Here is a 17,643-nt window from a genome sequence, read left to right as displayed (position 1 = left end):
ACTACTTCTACTATAATGTTGACTATATTATATTCATACAGTCCTGATTTGGGAGACTACCTTGACAAACAATCTTACTCGCATATTGCTCTCAACAAAATAAGCATCCTTCCAGACACTTAGTACAAGGATTTAGCAATTCTGATTACACAGCCGAAACACCCTCTTCGTGACCCTCGGAGACCACAGCAGCAGCCGCTAGCAGCAGAGCCATAAGCTACGTGCAGGGTATGGCACGTTTCTAGCCTCACGGGACCAAAGGCTTCCCCACCTCCAAGTGCTGGAATCTCATTTGAAGGGAAGCTCTGGAGTGAGGGTTAGTTAATGCCAGGCTTGGCACAGGACTTGAAAGCAGTGTTTTATTTCTCTCCATGACAAGCTGCGCATCACCCAGCAGCTTTCCAGAGCTGCTTGCGTGGGGCTAGCCAGCCAATGCAACAAGCCTCGGGCAAAGTGAGTCCACAGCACAGAAGTTCAGCCAAACCATTCTGAGGAAGCCCACTAAACATGCTGCAGAAAAGCCCAATCCGGCAGGCTACTCAACAAAAAGAACAAGAAAAGGTCTTTATGCTGGGACTGTCTTATAGCTGGACATCCAGGAACATCCCTAACGCTACGTCCCTCCCCAGTTTCACCGTTGATCTATACACACAATGCTTAGTCACAGTGCAGAGTCCCCAGCAGTTTCAATGACTGTTTTAAAAAAAATAAAAAGAGAAGAAAAAGAAAAAAGTCTAGGGGTTGTGCACATCATTATGCACTTATAGTATGGGCTTTCATTTTAATACGGCTACTACGCTAGGCACAACACTGGCTGGCTAATCTCTCCTTTCAGTCAAAGCTTACTGACTTCCCCAGTGAAGCCCTATCCAGCCAGCCTCATTCTCCTTCAACCCATGAAAAGTAACATGAACAGAAGAAGCTTTTTCTTATTAGGAAATACACTGAACATGCATATTTCCCTGGGAAATTTAAAGAGAGAATAGTAAAAAACCATCAAGTGTGCCATGTACAAGATGTTCAGCTTGGACACTTGGACATTGCAGCTGCACTCCTCTCAACACCTACATAGCAATCAGATCTGTCCTCATTAAGTAGCGCAAAGCAATTACATTCAGGAAGACAGATTCTACGTGCATTACAACATTAATTACACAAGTCAAGAAATTCCATTAATGTTCCCCTGGAAACCTTAACAAAATCAGTGCAAATTAGGTTCCAAACCATTATGAATACCTTTGGAAAAAAAAAAATATATCCTCCACACCAAAGACTACTTAAATATGCACACATCCTACATTATTAAAAATGAAATATTTCCATAGTTTAATTTGCTTAATATTGACTTCCTATTTGATTTCTGCTTCTTACTTAACTTAGAAAAACACAAGTAAACAGCTGCAGCTTGGCTTGCTTAGAACCAGTGTTCTACTTTTTGTTTTCAGAAGTCCTGCACAGACAGTGTGCTTTCTATCGGAAGGCCAACATTCTTCTGTGGGGTGTTAACTACAAAGCTATTTAATTTAAAAAAAAAAAAAAAAAAAAAGGAAACAAAAGTCTTTAGTCCTGTCCTTAAGGAAACTGATTGAACAGTTCATATCAAGAATTGGAGAATTCTGAACTTCCTCTACTCGTACAACTCTGACATAATTTGTCATCAACTCAGGGTCTATCTTGGTATGTAACTGAGTTCTATACCCCAATGCTGCCAAAACCCTCAAGATTCTCACTATTCTCTGCCTCCATTCACAAGCAAAAAGTCCCATTTCCCTTCCTTGTGCCATGATACACTCTGGATCTTTTAGTCAATATTTTTGTATGGCTTCAGGAGATGAATTCATGCAACAGATACTCCAAAGAATACTACAGCAAATACAGAAGAAGTGGTACGGTGTGCCGGCCATATCCCCCTTCATAGCAACAAGCTCTTAATTTGGCACACGCTATTGTGTGTTAATTTTGCCATCAAATATACATCTCTGATTCATCAGAAGCCCATTTTTCTCTGCATATAACTGAACAGATTGCCTACATGCCCTTGTACGTACACAGCAAAAAAAAATGGCATACTTCATTATTTTCTGCAACCAGAAAAAAATACACCATAATTTAAGTAGAATGTATTTATAATACTTAGTTATGGGCTAAACAGATAAGACCAAAAAGGGCTTTTTAGTCTGAGAAATGAAAAAAAAAAAGTCTACAGGAAAAAACCTAAAGCTTCAAGGCTCCAAAGAACTGAGCACAGCAGAAGCAGTCAAAGCTTAGGGAAGAAAAAAAAGAGAAAAAAGATTTCCAAATCCAGAAATAGGTCCATCTTTCTGAGTGTCTGCCTAAATCACAACTCTAATTATGACAATTCTATCCTTCAAAAAGGAACATACAAGAGCTGAACTTCGAATCAGAACTGGACAAAATTTCCACCATAATCTTGTACACATACCAAGGTCTTAGAAAAAACCAACCCCTTAAAATCTTCTTCTAATTATTATTGAGAATATAAATCCCTCTCATCCCTCCTTTCTCTCTTAAAATATGTATCTTAAGCTCATATAACAAGATGCCTTTTACCACAAATGAGGGGAGGGAGGAGTATGTTTATTCTCACAATTAGTACATTTATTTTTCAGAAGGAAAAATAAAATTACTGTGGATAAAGTAACACTCTCCATATTCTCAGAGTTGTACTTTTCTGATAATCCATTTAGTTTGTCAAATACAGTGAACTGAGGAAAAGAATTATTGTGGTGAGTCCACCTCATCTAAATCAACTTTTTATAAAACTAGTCTTTTACAAGGAGGCAGTACTTAACCTTTTAACACAAGGATCAAATCATTGCCCTTTTCCCCTAGAACAAGGCCAGCCACAGATAAAAAAACCCCCAACATTCCTTCCACACAACCCTACAATCAGGCTTAGTTCAAGTCCCAAATATTTCATAGTTGTATCTATATTTACATATGAACACACACTGTACAGAAAGTTATTGTAAAATCTGATCAAAAGTTACCTTACAGACTCTTATCACGCCCAAGCTGAGAAAGTTAAGTTCATAAAACTTTACACCAAGAAGTTAATTTCACTCAAAGCTTATAAATCCTATTTGTTAAATAGGTTAATAACATACTTTATCAGCTAAAATACAGCAGCTGCTCTTAGTATACTCAGTCATAGCATTACTATCCACTCCCTCAATCTCAGCCTTAGCACAGAGGTAAGAAAATGTTATTGTAAAGTGAACACTGCAAAAAACCAGGACAAAGAGTATTAGCTTCTTAATTATATTCTGTTTTCATTGCTTTTTACCTCATAGACAAGAGAAACTTTTAGTTTTAGATCCTATTTAAATATGACCGTATATCCTCTATCTCCATCCACTTCCTCCATATTTAAATAAATACATCAACATGAAACATACTATTAAATCCTAGCTCACACATAATAGACTATTTTCCAATGTAGAACATACAATACATTAAAGCAACATCCTGAAGCCAGGCATATCAGTAGCACAAGTGAAAGTAAACAAGTTATTCTTTGTTAAATTAAAAATTAAAAAAAGCAATACAGGCCAATCTCCAACTCTTTAGTTTAATTTCTGCTTTATATAAGTTGTTTGTTTACCTGCTAATGGCTTGTTCCTCATCTGTTATTCCAGTCTCCCTGAATGCCCTGTTTGATTCCTCCAAACTCAAGGCAATTGCCCTCTGAAGATCATCTTTATCATCTCCAGTGAGATCAATCACATCTGAAAAGCAAAACTATCTTTCTCAAAATTAAAAGTGAAACAGAATGAAAGCAAGTCTTACTGTAGAGGAGAGAGAGCCCACGTGGATTGCTGAGTGCCATTCCAGTCCATCCCTCCTGTGCCCTGCACTCTTCCAACCGCTAACCCTGCTAATGGCTCCCTTCTGCCTCCACACCGGATAAAAATCTCAGCAGCTTGCCCTTGCTATGATATGACAGGCAACAGTCTTCCTTCCTCCTAATGATCTTAAGTTTCACCAAGCTATGAGACAAATTTAGGAATCCATGGTTTCTGAAAGCTCTCAAAGCAATACACTTAAATGTATTACTTCAGCTACCATAATCAGCTGCTTCTAGGGGACACATGATGAAGACAACCTTCTCTCAAACAGGATACCTTAACCCACCACAGTTGTTTTTCCCCTCCTTGTGAAGAAACACATGCGGACTTTTCCCAATACAGCCCCAAATTCTACAAGTATTTCTGTGCACTGGTGAGCCAAATACTTTCATATGGTTTCATAGTATGTGGGAGAGTTCCTTACTTAACCTAATTCTCTTCTATCCTGTCTGTGCACTCCTCTTCTGAACATATTTAAATCCAATTTCTCTCTACTGGAAGTACCCCATCTCAACAGGAGAATTAAGAAAGCAAATACTGAAGTCAAAATTCATACTTGGACACGTGAGGAATGCTGGATGGGCTACTGACTGGGTAATGAAGATGAAAACAACCCTACTTTTGCCTTCCTCTCCAGCTCCCTTTATCTAAAGGAGCAGATACTAATGTCCCCCGTAAAACTCCCTGTTTCCTGAGGGTAGCAACAGCACTTCCCCTCCTGAGTAAGGAGGGATTTCACTACCCACATCACACCGCAAAACCAATCACTCCCCTGTCAGGTACAGCCACGCTTTCAGGGCAGCCAGGGCCAACAGGAACGTCCATCAACTGCACAAGACCTTCAGAAAAGCCAAGGTCGCTACTTATCGTGATTTCGAGGGCCAAAAGTCTCATTTTGCATGTCAGCCAGACAGAAAGAGAGGGGAAAGTGCAAAAGAGACTTTTATGGGCAATATTAGAGAGACACGCCCATGGAGTGTTGATTGGTTTCAGTCTCCCTCCTCCAAGGCCACAGTTTACCCAAAGAGCTACAAAAGGTACTCCAGCCTGGGGTTTGGACAGTAGAAGCTAAAAGACTCTGGGAAAGAGATATAGGTTTGAAACTGATGATTGCTCACAAAGAGAGATGAGCAGCTTGTCTGCATTTCTCCTTCTACAGCCCAGCTCAATACTCATACACAAGAAGCTTCTCCATCTAGCTTCTGGCTTTTCTCCTGGATGGACTGACTCACTGTAGAGACAGCTTCCCCTTTTTTCCTGGGCTTACTTGTCTGTAATGTTTCTTATTAGATTGAAATAAAACACTGAACTTGTGATACAAAAATCATTGCCATAGCTGTGTTTGAACAGAAAATGGGATGACTTGTCCTCACATGGAGCTGAAACCGAAGAGAAGTTGTAAAAGACACTTTCCTGTTAACACCAACATCTTCAAAAATTAGTTTTCAACTTAGCCCTTTCTTCCCCCAAATAAAGATGGTTGAATTTCTATTTTACTTAGTGAGTCTTTAAAAGAAGCACTCTTACCTGAAAAGTAAACTGGGCAATCTGTCATGATCTGGAAGTGTGGAAAACAGCTACAACCTTAAAAGCAACACTTCATGATTTTATTCTTACTTCTTTCATAGTCAGTTCAGATCTTCCAGCATATCAGAAGGATACTTCAAATCAGATGCCTGAAATTCTCCTTCAGAAGTACTAAAGCAATTACAAGAATCACCAGCAGAAGTCTCACCCAGAGGAGTTTTGATATATGAGCTGCGATGTTGAGATCAGTGTAATTCAGGGTAAATTAATACCTCAACCTGGGTCACATGCAAGCATGGCTCTGTTCTACAGCCTGAGAGCAAGAGAATGGCTAGAAAGGTCGACAGCGATGAGAGGATCCCGTGACCACACACACTACCTATTACGCTCTAAAATGTGGTGCTTATGTTGTATGTTCTACCCATTTGCAGGTAGTCACAAACAAGCACCTCATCTCCACTGGAGAAGAGCATTTTTTCTGAAAGTAGTAACAGTGGTCACAACTGAAGATGGAGTAAACCTCAATCCAGCCGCCACCCGTGCTGATGGAGAAGTATGGGATTACTCCGATCACTCACTTTATAGAGGGGAATATTCATTTAGCCAGTCTCTAGTCAGGTAAGAGTGATGAAATTCTTACACAACAATAAATAATAAAGTGAGATTAAGAAGTAACTTCCTCTATATGGGGAGTATTTTCCAAAAAAAGAACTCAAAACCTAGCTAAAAATTATGTGGTTAACAAAAACTGCCACTGTTACACACACAAAAAAAAATTATCAAGGTCAACTCCAACTCACATATTCATTATAATATTCAACTTTTATGCACCGCCCTAGCTCTTTAATCTTTATTAATCTATATCACCGCCCTATATGTTCAGAAGTTTATTACCATTCATATTACCAGTGATTACATCTCTTTAATATTAAAACTGATAATCCTTGACTTTTGCTTGCTTTCAGAAGGCAGATCAACACAACAGTTTCCTTTGGCATGTAAGGGTTTTGGAGCAGACAGTACAGGATTCTCTTTAGAAATGTTGCGTTCACATATACAGTGTTCCTGATCTGCATAAAAAAAATGATAATACAGTGAAGACCTGCTGCCAGATACTATCACCACACGTGAGTGGTACAATTGCTTTATGTCACAGAGGGTTTACCTAGCATAACTTATTTCGAAATGTATTTTTCTGACATATCAGCTGATCCATGGTAACCTACTCCATGCAAGCTTTTAGTTTGTAGCAAACGTAAAATAAAAATGTTTTGGAGATTGAAGCTAATGTATTTTAGCTCATGTTTGCTGTACTTGGAGCAGGTCCAAGGTCCTTTTCAGCATCTCAGCTGACACAGTAACTCATTAAGCTGCAACAGCTCACGTATGACTTGAATCTTAAATCATAGGATTATAAAAAGGAGATCTCAATAGAAGTCATCACAGGAGGGGAACAGTTTTAGACTAAACCTCTTTAAAAAAAATAAATTAAAAAAATCAGCTTGTCTGCACAGTTCACATTCCTGTCAGTTGGTTATAAATCGCACAAATGTACATGTACTATATGAAATTTATGTAGGGATTTCTTTGTTTGTTTGTTTTAAAATATCTTTATGTTTTGTAAATTCTTACATGGGGATTTTTCTTTTTTTAAGTGAAAAGATGTCCAATTTTCAAGCAGTTATTCTATAAGTACGATCACTTTGCCCTCTCTCACAGTCATTAATAAATTCAACATTACCCTAGTTTTACAATACTTATTTCACTTCAATTTTATAGTGTTAATAAAACCTATGATCATTTAGTTTATAGCAATTAGTAGTGGAATTCATTCATGAAACTGATTTACTGAAGTTTCCTATGTGACCAACTGATTTCTTTGTTCAAGGTCTGAGTTTAGGAAAAAAACCAAACTGCTGACTTTTAGCCAAAGTATTTATCAGACACACGAGTCTCCTGTGATAGGCTGAAGGATGCATTTCATAAAGGTATTGAGAATAATGCCACTTCTCTAAATTTATTGTTACCTGAGTAATTCACATATGCTGATTTTGTCATACTCCTCCCGCTTAGGCCATAGAACATTTTAGTTCTCACTGGCTCATTCTCATAAAGGTACTTCTTATTGTGTATCACAAAGCCTTAGAAAATGCAAACATTCTTAACTAAGCCATGAATACTAAACCAACCAAAAATTTTGCTTCTGAAAAAAGTTATGCACGAAGAAACTGCTCATCAAAACAGTCTGGCTTAGTGCCTGCATGATGTTTATTCAACTAAAATTAACATGCAGAATTAATCAACTGTTTTACTAAGAAATGTATTTTTTGTTTATAACATTATTATATAACAATGTGTGCCTCTGGTACATAAGATCCAGAGAGTTTGACATCGTTTGCAATTCCACAAAGCAATTTTAAGTTGTATATTGAAATTTGTGACAAATATATTAGTGTGTATACAGTAAATGCACACATTGTATCTACCTATCCCCATATATCTTCTTTCTTTTCTAAAGCAACTTATCAATCTGTTTACTTAAAAAGTTACTATCATCATTTAAATAAATGGCTCTTACTTGGTAATTGCCTGGGTCATTAAAATAATTACTGTATTATTGACTTGTTACTTATACCAGGAGGAGGCAGAGTGTAGGAACTTCAAACTTAAGTAGGCTGGGAAACTCAGCACACGGGACAGATCTGAAGTAGCAACTGAACCCAGGGACAGGCAATAAACAACCACAATGATGCAACCACTGGCACAGGGAAAGGAAAATGAAGGGACAGGCCTGATGGGTTCAATGGACAGGTGCCAAGTATGGAAATCCAGCAGCAAGACTCCAATTCTAACATGCCAGCAATATAAAAAGAAAAAAAATGAAGTTGAGACTACACCAGTTTTGTTTATTACAAGCACAGCTAAGCAAAATCCTATATTCTGCCATCTATTCTGTGATGTTGAATGTCACGATGGTCTTGGGCTCCTACGTGAAGATTTAAAGGAATTTAATTGGCTGTGTATGACAATTTTGGTTAAAACTAGGTGGGGAAAGAATACACAGCATCCCAGCAGCTGCTTGGCCAACCCAAATAGCTCTCTTGATGAAAGAGCTATAGCAGATGTCAGCCACCACTATCTTACAGGAACTTCCTCATCTCAGCTGCATTTACACTGTCCTAGGATGATAACATCTTAAACTGACGATTCTCACACTGTCTGGGATAGGAAGGAGAGAGGTGGTCATGGAACAAAGGAACAAGTGAATCTGTAAGGTAAAGGAGGACCTCAAGGTACAAGACTCCTGACATTCTGAAGCAGGGACTCTGCCATGCCAAGCTGGAGATACTCCCAGGAACCTGGATGGAGATGACACAAATAATCCCTGAAATAGAAGGAAGTGTCACAAAGACACATAGCAATATCTGAGTTAGGTAAGGTGACAGAGGAAACTAGTGTCAAATTCTACTCACAGAAACAGTAAGATGCACAGCTACAGAATGAGGACTAAGTAGGACTTGTGCCAAGAAGGATCTAGGAGTTATGGCTGATTCATGTTCAACCTGAAATTCACATCATCACGGCACTGAAGAAAATATGAAGTGTTACAGTGAGGTATATTGTCAGAGTACTACATGGACATTTATAGAGATTCACTCCTTCTTAAGAACTCATCTGAACTCTTGGTTATTATTTTGAGTGCTACAGTTCACAAAAAAGGCTGAACTATTAAAGAAGGTCCAGAAAAGACAAAAAATTGACAATAGGCATAGGAAATGCATCCAAAGACTTGGAAAGAATTTGGGCTGCTTAGTTCAGATCAGAGAAAAGTCTGAGGGGACATATGATACACCATCTTCAAGCATGCAACACTTCATCTGAGATAAAAGGAATGAAGCATATTATAATCTCCACAGGGGATAGCACAAAAAATAAAGGACTTAACCTGAAGAGGGATTTAGGCAAGACATTAGGAGTCTACAAGTAAGGACGGACAGTGAAGCACCAAAACAAATTACTCTATAAACTTTTCAGAGTGTCTAGAATGGAAGAGTTTTACATAAATGTTATATAAACATCACTTTGGGACGTTTTAAGTGCAGTTAAGTCCACCGCATTGGAAAGTGTTGACTGAATTACTTTTGAAACCTATGCAAAGGCTCAGACTCCAAGAACAGGAAGATATAAAAAGCCAGGTCCCCAGAAACAATGGAGTCTACAACCCCCACGTTGGTGTGCGTGGCATTTTATAGTTACATTGTATTATGTCCTTACAAAAGGGCTTTAAATCTTTTGTTTTGGCTGTGGAATGTGCAATTGCAAAGACTAATAATTCAGTTTTTGTGAAAAGAATTTTGAGTTTTCAAAAGAAGGGAGGGAGAGAATTTGTCTTGACAGCTATTTCATTTGAAGACAATACAACTTCTAAAATACGTGTCTTCTCTTCATTCTACTGCTTCCTTTAACCCTGGGTTCTCCAAGTTCCTCAAATAGTAAGAGGGAAATGGATATATGCTTCTGTTACACAGCCATAGATGAAAATACACTGAATTACTTCAAATGAAAAAAAAAATAAATTGGAAAGTACTACTAAATTTCTTCTTTCATTTTGCTTTAAGTGCAGTGCCTAGGATTTATGCTACTAAGCAGAGCATTACAGTGATGTTAGATTTAAAGGTGCTCCTTTGTACACTGCAACCCTAATGCTTAAGCACTTTCTGCTCACTAACAGACTGCAGGAAGAAAAAAAAAAGTCCAAGAGAGTAACACCACCTTTGCAAAGGGATCAGATAAAGCATGCATCACTCTTGACACAAAAAAAGCTACACTTGCAGGTGCTTGCACATGCCATTTTGAACAGGCAAAAAGGCAAGCATCTTGAATAACACTGATTGTGCAAGTCAGCCTTTGCTCTTAAAGATGGAGTAAATTTTATGCAAGCTCATTAATATTTTTGCAGCTGCTGAAATGTTGCATTTGCTAGTAAGAGATATCAGGTTTCCTTATACTTCCTACCATATAGAACAACTCTCAAACAGCTCAATGACCACTGTCAGTTTTGGAAGAGCCAGCGCACAATCCAGGCTAATGGCTGATTGTTAAGGTATGCGTTTACATTTTTATTTTACCCCTTAACTAAGTAACCATTTCAAAGAAACACAGCCAGTCAAGCTTGCAGAATGCATCTGATATACCTTTATGCAAGGCATACACTCAAAAGCCTTCGTAAGTGGCTGGAGGTTTTCTGCGGCATAAAAGAGAGTTCTGATATTTATCAGTAACTCCCCCTCAACCCCCATTTGGACAACTTAACTTGGTGGGACTGTGAAGCTCGGTGACTCATAACATTGTAAGTTCCAAATGCACAGAGGTAGTTAAGCAGTAAGGAACAGTAAGGGTGAGTTATAATTATCTTCCCGTAATTATACCTACGTGGGATAGTAAAAGGGAGTCAAATTTGAAAGGCAAGATACTGTCAGCAACTCAGCATGGTTACTGAGAAGTGCTAATAGTGTTCTTTGCAGAAGGGAGTGCTGATGGTTGGAGCTGTCGTTGCTGAATGTTCTCCATCTATGCCCACCCTTCTGGATTCTCTTCTCCCAAGTCATCTGCTGTCTTTCACCACACTCCCTTACATGACAGTACTCACTGACGTAGGGCCCTGAAACTTGTCCATTTTAACTGTACTGCATTTTTTAAATTCACAATCAAAATAATGACAGGCAAGCAGATCACAACAGAACAACTGTAGGTTTCTGCAAGAAGCTTTCACTGGATCTCTATGGGAGGGGGCTCTATGATCAGACTAGTTTAGACTTCTGTTCTGTTGTAGGTGCTTAGTTCTTGCCCCATGAGTCCTCCAATGTGAGGAAAGGTTGGCCAAGATGCCTTTATCTCGCAACATATTTTCAGTCTAACTAAAACAGCAAAGGCTGGCAAAGGGCTCTCTCATCATTGTTGCCAATGAGGACCTGACCAGACACTAAAGATGTTGAAAAAAAATTAAAAAAAAAACATCTGTCTGCTTTTTCCACAGCAGTTGGCACGTCTTGATTCCTGACTTGTAGTGCTATATAACTGTAAGGAATCTGGGTCTGCCTTCAGCCCTCCAGAAAAGATAAGAGAACCCTGAAATTCAGCTTGGAATGTGCAACTCAAAACTTACTTTTTTCAGTTTGACCATCAGTCATGGGTAATGTAGACTCTGCAGGCTTGACTCTTCCCTCTCATATCCCTTGTCACCCCATATCTTCAATAAGGTTACATAGCACAGTAAGCAACAGCAAAACTAAACACTTCTATTAAGGGAATTGCTAAACAATCTAATTAAACACAGACTGCAAGACAATTCAGCTTACTATTCCACCGCCATTGTAGATCTTCAGTCCTGGAGACTATGACAACAGCGGTAAGTTCATCAAAATTAGTCTCCATTTCCTCAGTGTCAACTTTCTGACACTGCAAATTAAATACACGTGGGGTTTTGTGTGTGTTTTCTTTCCAAAGGAGGGAAAACAAGAAAAAAAGAAAAAAATGCACACAAAAAACCCAAACCATCCTCCACAACTTAGTGGGAAGATAATACAACTGCCTATAATGGACTCGGCATTTTATACAGGGTTGCTAGTAATACCAAGGATTAAAATGCAGTTTTCAGATCTGAGATGTTGAGAACAAACTCATCTCTAATTTTAAAAAAAGAGTTTTTAAAAAAAAAATAAAAAATGTTTATGTCAAGGTGCCAGCGACAAAAAGACAGTTGTACAAGAAGATCTAACTAAACTTCTTCAGAATAGTGCCACCATAGCCATCTCAATGTTAGTGAAATGAAGGAGCGGGGGGAGGGGGGGAAATCCTACTGTGGTTGAAGCTAAATAATTCTACACATTTAATAAAAGCTACATAGATATACTACATTTATGGTCAAAGAATCAATATATAATTAAGATATTCTACAGCTATGTTTAGAATGTTAGAATGCAAATACAGTATCAAGAAACTCAGATTTTACAGAAATCAATCCCACTACAAAACTTCCTTTGACTTTTTCTGTTATTTCCGCTATTTGTTTGCAGAACACATTTAACATGTTTACTACATTTAACACATTTTCTCCCTCCCATAAAAATAACTACGCACTTATGCAAAGGACTAGAATCTGCAAGGCTCAGAGAAATACAGGCTGTGGGACCTCTTGTATCAACTAAAGAAAGTTATTTAAAATTAAGTATATTTAATTTCTTATATAAAATACCTACTCTTTTACTACAGAATTCACACCTAACCTCTCACTTCTCCCTTTGGGAAAGTCATCCCTGTCAGGGAGAAGCTACTCTTAATATGCTAAAGCTTAATATGCTTAAGACAGACATTTACAGACTCTTCTCCAATTTACTTTATTTCAGTGGAAGAGTACCCAGCTTTTGCATTTAATTATTTCCCACATGACCCCAAAATAAATGCTATGGGGGGGGGGGGGGGAGATTGAAACCCCAGTTATTTACCCTCTCATCAGTACCATACATACATGTAGTAGTAATGCTTAAGGATAGCTCAAACAAAAACATCACTGACATAAGGAAAGAAAGAATAGGTAATAATCTAAAAATTGTTAAGTAAGAATTATCAGCAGATTAACAGTCATCTCACAGGCAAGTTTCTAGTTTCCTTGCCTTTAAACTAAACTTAGGAAAAGAAAAAAATACCTACTGGTGTCTGCCTGGCTGCCCACGCTGATGTATCTGTCATTTCCAGGAAGGGCTGTTTGATAGTAAGTTGCCTCCTCTAGCTGGGGAACCTTGGCATTCTTAGCGGTGAGGAAAGCCACAGCCAACTCCAGATTACCATTGCTGTCCTTTAAGCACCAACGAAACAGAAGTTAGAGTCCCCTCACCCTCTTTTAATTTTTCTTAACAGCAAAGGACATTACAAGCAACTCGACGCATTGTCTTTTCAGGTGAAATATTGATTAGAAAAGTTTCCAAACTTGACATATTCTACATACTTCACTACTTTTAACCAAAATAACGATAAAATCTTAGAAAAATTACTTTGGTAGAATTCCACTTATTTCGGAAAAAAAAAATTAAAGGTCTTGTAGCATTGGTCAACCCCTCAACAAATATAATCAGCACACGCTCAGAGACTTCATCAGCAGTCAGCTGAATTCTTCCAAAAAATCTACGATTTCATTTTTAAAGCCAGAAATACTGGCTTTTGAGGGGCAGTTGTGTACATGATTTATGTATATGATATATATATATATATTAGCTGTTGCTTCAGATTGTTGCATATATATAAATATATGATTTAAATTCACTAAATCCTCATTTACCATGTATAAATGGCTAAAAAGCTCCGCTTGAGGAAGACAAGGCTTTTTTTATTTTATATATATTTATATATATGTATATATGTTTTTGGGGTAACAGAACACATATATGAACACATATATATACACATATATATGTTTTTGGGGAAACAGAACCTGCCATTCTTTACTTGCATCAAAGAACTCTTCTGTGCTGTGAAAGAATTTACAATGGTTGAAAAGAAAACCCAGTGAAATCATAGCAAATTAGCAAAGGGTGGCAAGTTCAAGAAGAGTTCTTCATTCTACATGCTGAGCAAGACCTGTCCATGATAGAAAACTTAACTACACCCTCACAAGAAAACACCACTTAACTCATCAGGAGTTGACCAGCTGTAGTAGCACCAAGGTATCTCAAAACACTTTGGCCAAAGGTTAAAGGCAAGTCATACCATTCCTGTCTTTTCATTTTTGAATATCAGATTAATTTTTATGTTAGTACCAAAACAGATCAAGATTCCTTCTAAAGAGAACAAGCCATCAGCAACAGCTTTTTTCCCCTGAAATAAATCTAAAAAGTACTCAAGCTGGGAATGGAAGAGAAGAAAGGGAAGACAGGAGTAAGAAAGGGTGAGGTTTATGGCTTTCACAGGCAGCTAAGATGTATACATTCCTCTACATGTCAGACACATCCATCTTACCTTCAGTGCCTGTTGTAGTACCTGGATGTCATTGATACCAGTGATCTCCCTCAGCTGATTTAAAAATGTTTGCTGGTGCTAAAAACAAAAACAGATCATCAAAATAAGAGCCAAGTAACAGCAAAACCAGTTACTTAAAAGAGTATGCTTCTCTACAAACATTACAAGTACCTCCGTATAAGCTTTATGGACCACAAAGGGGTAGAGCCTTTGTTATTCAAGTTTGTCTTAGTTTCTGCAAATTGGGCACTTTTAATTCCCAAATGTAATGTTTTTGTTTGGTTGGGTTTCGTGGGTTTTTTAAAAAAAAAAAATTAAAAAAAAAATTATGATGGGTGAGCTTATGCAACAGGGGTTTAACGAGCCTATATAAAGCCACACTTTGCCTTCCTAAACAAATAAAACTTCATAGCTTCATCTTCAAAAGCAGTAGGGGAAATAGTTGACTGAATTCCCATCAAAACCAATTTCTTCAACTCTAATTACTCTCAATCCCACCATTTCCTTAATATACACAATTCCCAGGCATTGCAACCTCAAAACTAAGAAATTGCTCTTTACTGATCATTTAGGTGTTTTAAGAGAAATACTATAAAAATATCCACACAAGAGAGAGTTTTTCAAGACTAAAGCAAAACCTTAGGAATCCATCTTAAACCGCCTTCCTAGACCAGTTGAATCACGCTCGCCCAAATCACAACATCAGTCAGCATCTGTGACTGAGTTTCAAGTAACACTTAAGAGTTAGAAAAGAATAAGAGGTTCTGTATCTCTTAAATATTCAATTTATATGAATTTTGAGGCTTTTTTTTTAATAAAAATCTGGTCCCACTCCTGTTTAGAGCCAATACATGATTCCCTCCACTCATACTTAGATATCACATCACAGAAGCAAAAAGCAGGCACTAGGCTGGAACAATCTTTGAACTCCAGTTAACCATTAAAACCATGAAAATACAGAGGACTGACCATTGTTCTACGCTAACAAATTCCAGTCTTCCTTTGGCAGATGGGAAAAGGAGAAGAGTTTGGTGGTATTTGCAAGTGGTTTTTTGTTTTTATTGTTTGCCCACCACATCCTGAACTCAAAACAATAATTTCATCTATAAAGGAGAAGATTTTGTGAAGTACAGGGTTTTATTTGCTAGACAAAAAGCATATTTCCTATCAGTGGCAAATAAACATTCTCATATTACTCTCCAAATTCAATTTAAAAAAAACAACTATAATTGTCTTGCGGCTACTTCTAAAATACTTTTCTTTAAAATGAATTATATGGAATCAAATATTCCAATACCCTTATTCTCTCCTTATCACAGTTTTGTATAGAGGAGGAAATTAAGAGCTGCATGAATGCTGAATTCCCCAGTGTGAAATTAACCTGGCAGGCACTACTTCATGCCCTAATAAGTTGAAATAGAAGGCGTGTAGTTCAGGATGTTTATGAATTACATACACAATCTTCCCTTCATTTATGATCCTAAGGGACACTGCTAACAATCCAATTTGCCTTCTTTTTCTTTTCTTTTTAAAACCCCTGCTATTGGCACAAGAAAAGTGAAGTGATGCAGGAAAACAAACTCCCACTCCATCCCCACTCACTTGTTTACTCTGTGCGTTTCATAGCACTGTACAAAGGCAGGACTTGTTTCCCCTATAAAGTTGCTTTCCTGCCCCTGGGTCTGGCAAGAAGCAAGGAAAAGCAATAGAGTATTTGGGAGAAGTAATTACGACAGCATTAAAACTGGCAGGAGCAATTCAAGGGCAGTGCATGGCAGTAAAATGGATTTCCTTTTGTATGTGCTACCAACATGATGGTTAATAAAATGGAAAATAGTTTCACTATAAATTATTATAACGAGTTATAAACAGATTCTTCTATCTTCCACAATATATACAACACTTTGAAAGGCTGGCTGGAGGATATTCATTGTTCACAGAGATTGGGAAAAGACAGAAGAGACATAGTTTACCAACAAACAATCTCTTAGCAGTTCAAATATTGGCTGTTAATTTATGAGCACAGCTGTGACTTATAAACCTAGACATCTGTAGCTCATATCCAGATTTCAGTATTCCAGTATAAAGCTGTGTTTCAGGCCCCCCGCCCCCCCCCATCCCAAGGACATACACATTTAACAGATCAGAACCAGACCCAGAGATGGTCCTTTCTCATCAAGAGATTGTACTTTTTTAAGGCCAAGAGTTTAAGGCACTTGGCTCCAAAATTTCTAACTGGTAATTAAGTGAACAACACAGAGAATCCATAAGCATCCTAGTTACAAGTGACAGAAATTAAGAGGAAAATTAAGAGTTATCCTGAATAACTCAAATGGAGCTAAACTGCCACAAACTGGGGCCTCAAATGTCTGATTTAGACACTACTGGCTTTTCAGGTAAATGTGGACAAGCTGCCATTAATCACTAATCGAGTTATTTCAAATCACACCGAAGTCAAAGAATGGCAATACACTTCCCCTCCTAGAAGGGGGAGGAAAAAGATAAAAACAAAGCAACAAAAAATATAATTTGTTTCTACCTGATCAATGTATTCTCTTAATACCTGCTAATAGATTAACAGGTCTTCAGAAACAATTCTGAAGCTGCATAAGGCAGCTAAAAACTCCTTAACACGACATTAGACTGGTCACCTTCTCTTCCATGCACTCACCACTCTCCCCTCATCCTTTCAAATCTGACACAACTGCGTCATCTGTACCGCGTGCAGACCTTTCTTGCAACTGCATGTTTAACTTTGCCATTATTCTCCTTTATTGTTATACTGACAATATGTTATCACCCATGAAACTGCAATAATATGGGTAATTCTATTTCTTTTCATTACAAATGACAGTGCAGGCAATTACCTCTAAATCCTTTCCTCATTCATTTATCAGAGGACAAGATCAAGTTCTGTTTTCCTTTTTCTTTTCACTAAAGAAACACACTAGTTTTCAGAGACCTAAGATTAAACTTACGTAAAGAATGAAGTAATTTAGTGCATCTGCACTAGACTGTCAAAGTTAAAACAGGTGAAGCTTATTTGTTTTGAATTATATTCCTTTAGTACATGCTACTGTTGCATATAGGATGATTTTTAAAAAAAGATTTTATTTTACAGTGACCCATGACTTAAGTTTGGAGATCAATTTCTAATGCAACCACTGAACGATTAAGTGTCTTCTGTATTGCAAGTGATATTTAACAGAATACTTCAAACGGACTTCTACACACA

General features: G+C 37.7%; 1 protein-coding gene across 6 annotated transcripts in view; it reads right to left on the bottom strand.

Moving 5' to 3' along the window:
* Positions 1-17,643, bottom strand: part of USP25 (ubiquitin specific peptidase 25) — a 97,097-nt gene that overhangs the window by 60,989 nt on the left and 18,465 nt on the right. For 5 of the 6 annotated variants that reach the window (XM_054830827.1, XM_054830819.1, XM_054830801.1 and 2 more), the window contains exons 2-4: positions 14,409-14,486; positions 13,107-13,251; positions 3,626-3,749 (exon numbers count right to left, since the gene is read on the bottom strand). In XM_054830827.1, the coding sequence (XP_054686802.1) occupies positions 3,626-3,749; positions 13,107-13,251; positions 14,409-14,486 (347 nt within the window). Of the gene's footprint in view, positions 1-3,625; positions 3,750-13,106; positions 13,252-14,408; positions 14,487-17,643 lie in introns of those variants that run through there. The other variant, XM_054830847.1, reaches the window with a different exon arrangement.

This window comes from Grus americana, chromosome 1, assembly GCF_028858705.1.
Source record: "Grus americana isolate bGruAme1 chromosome 1, bGruAme1.mat, whole genome shotgun sequence".
NCBI lineage: Eukaryota > Metazoa > Chordata > Aves > Gruiformes > Gruidae > Grus > Grus americana.
Note: the sequence above shows the minus strand (reverse complement) of the source record. Positions and strands in the feature narration are given on the sequence as shown.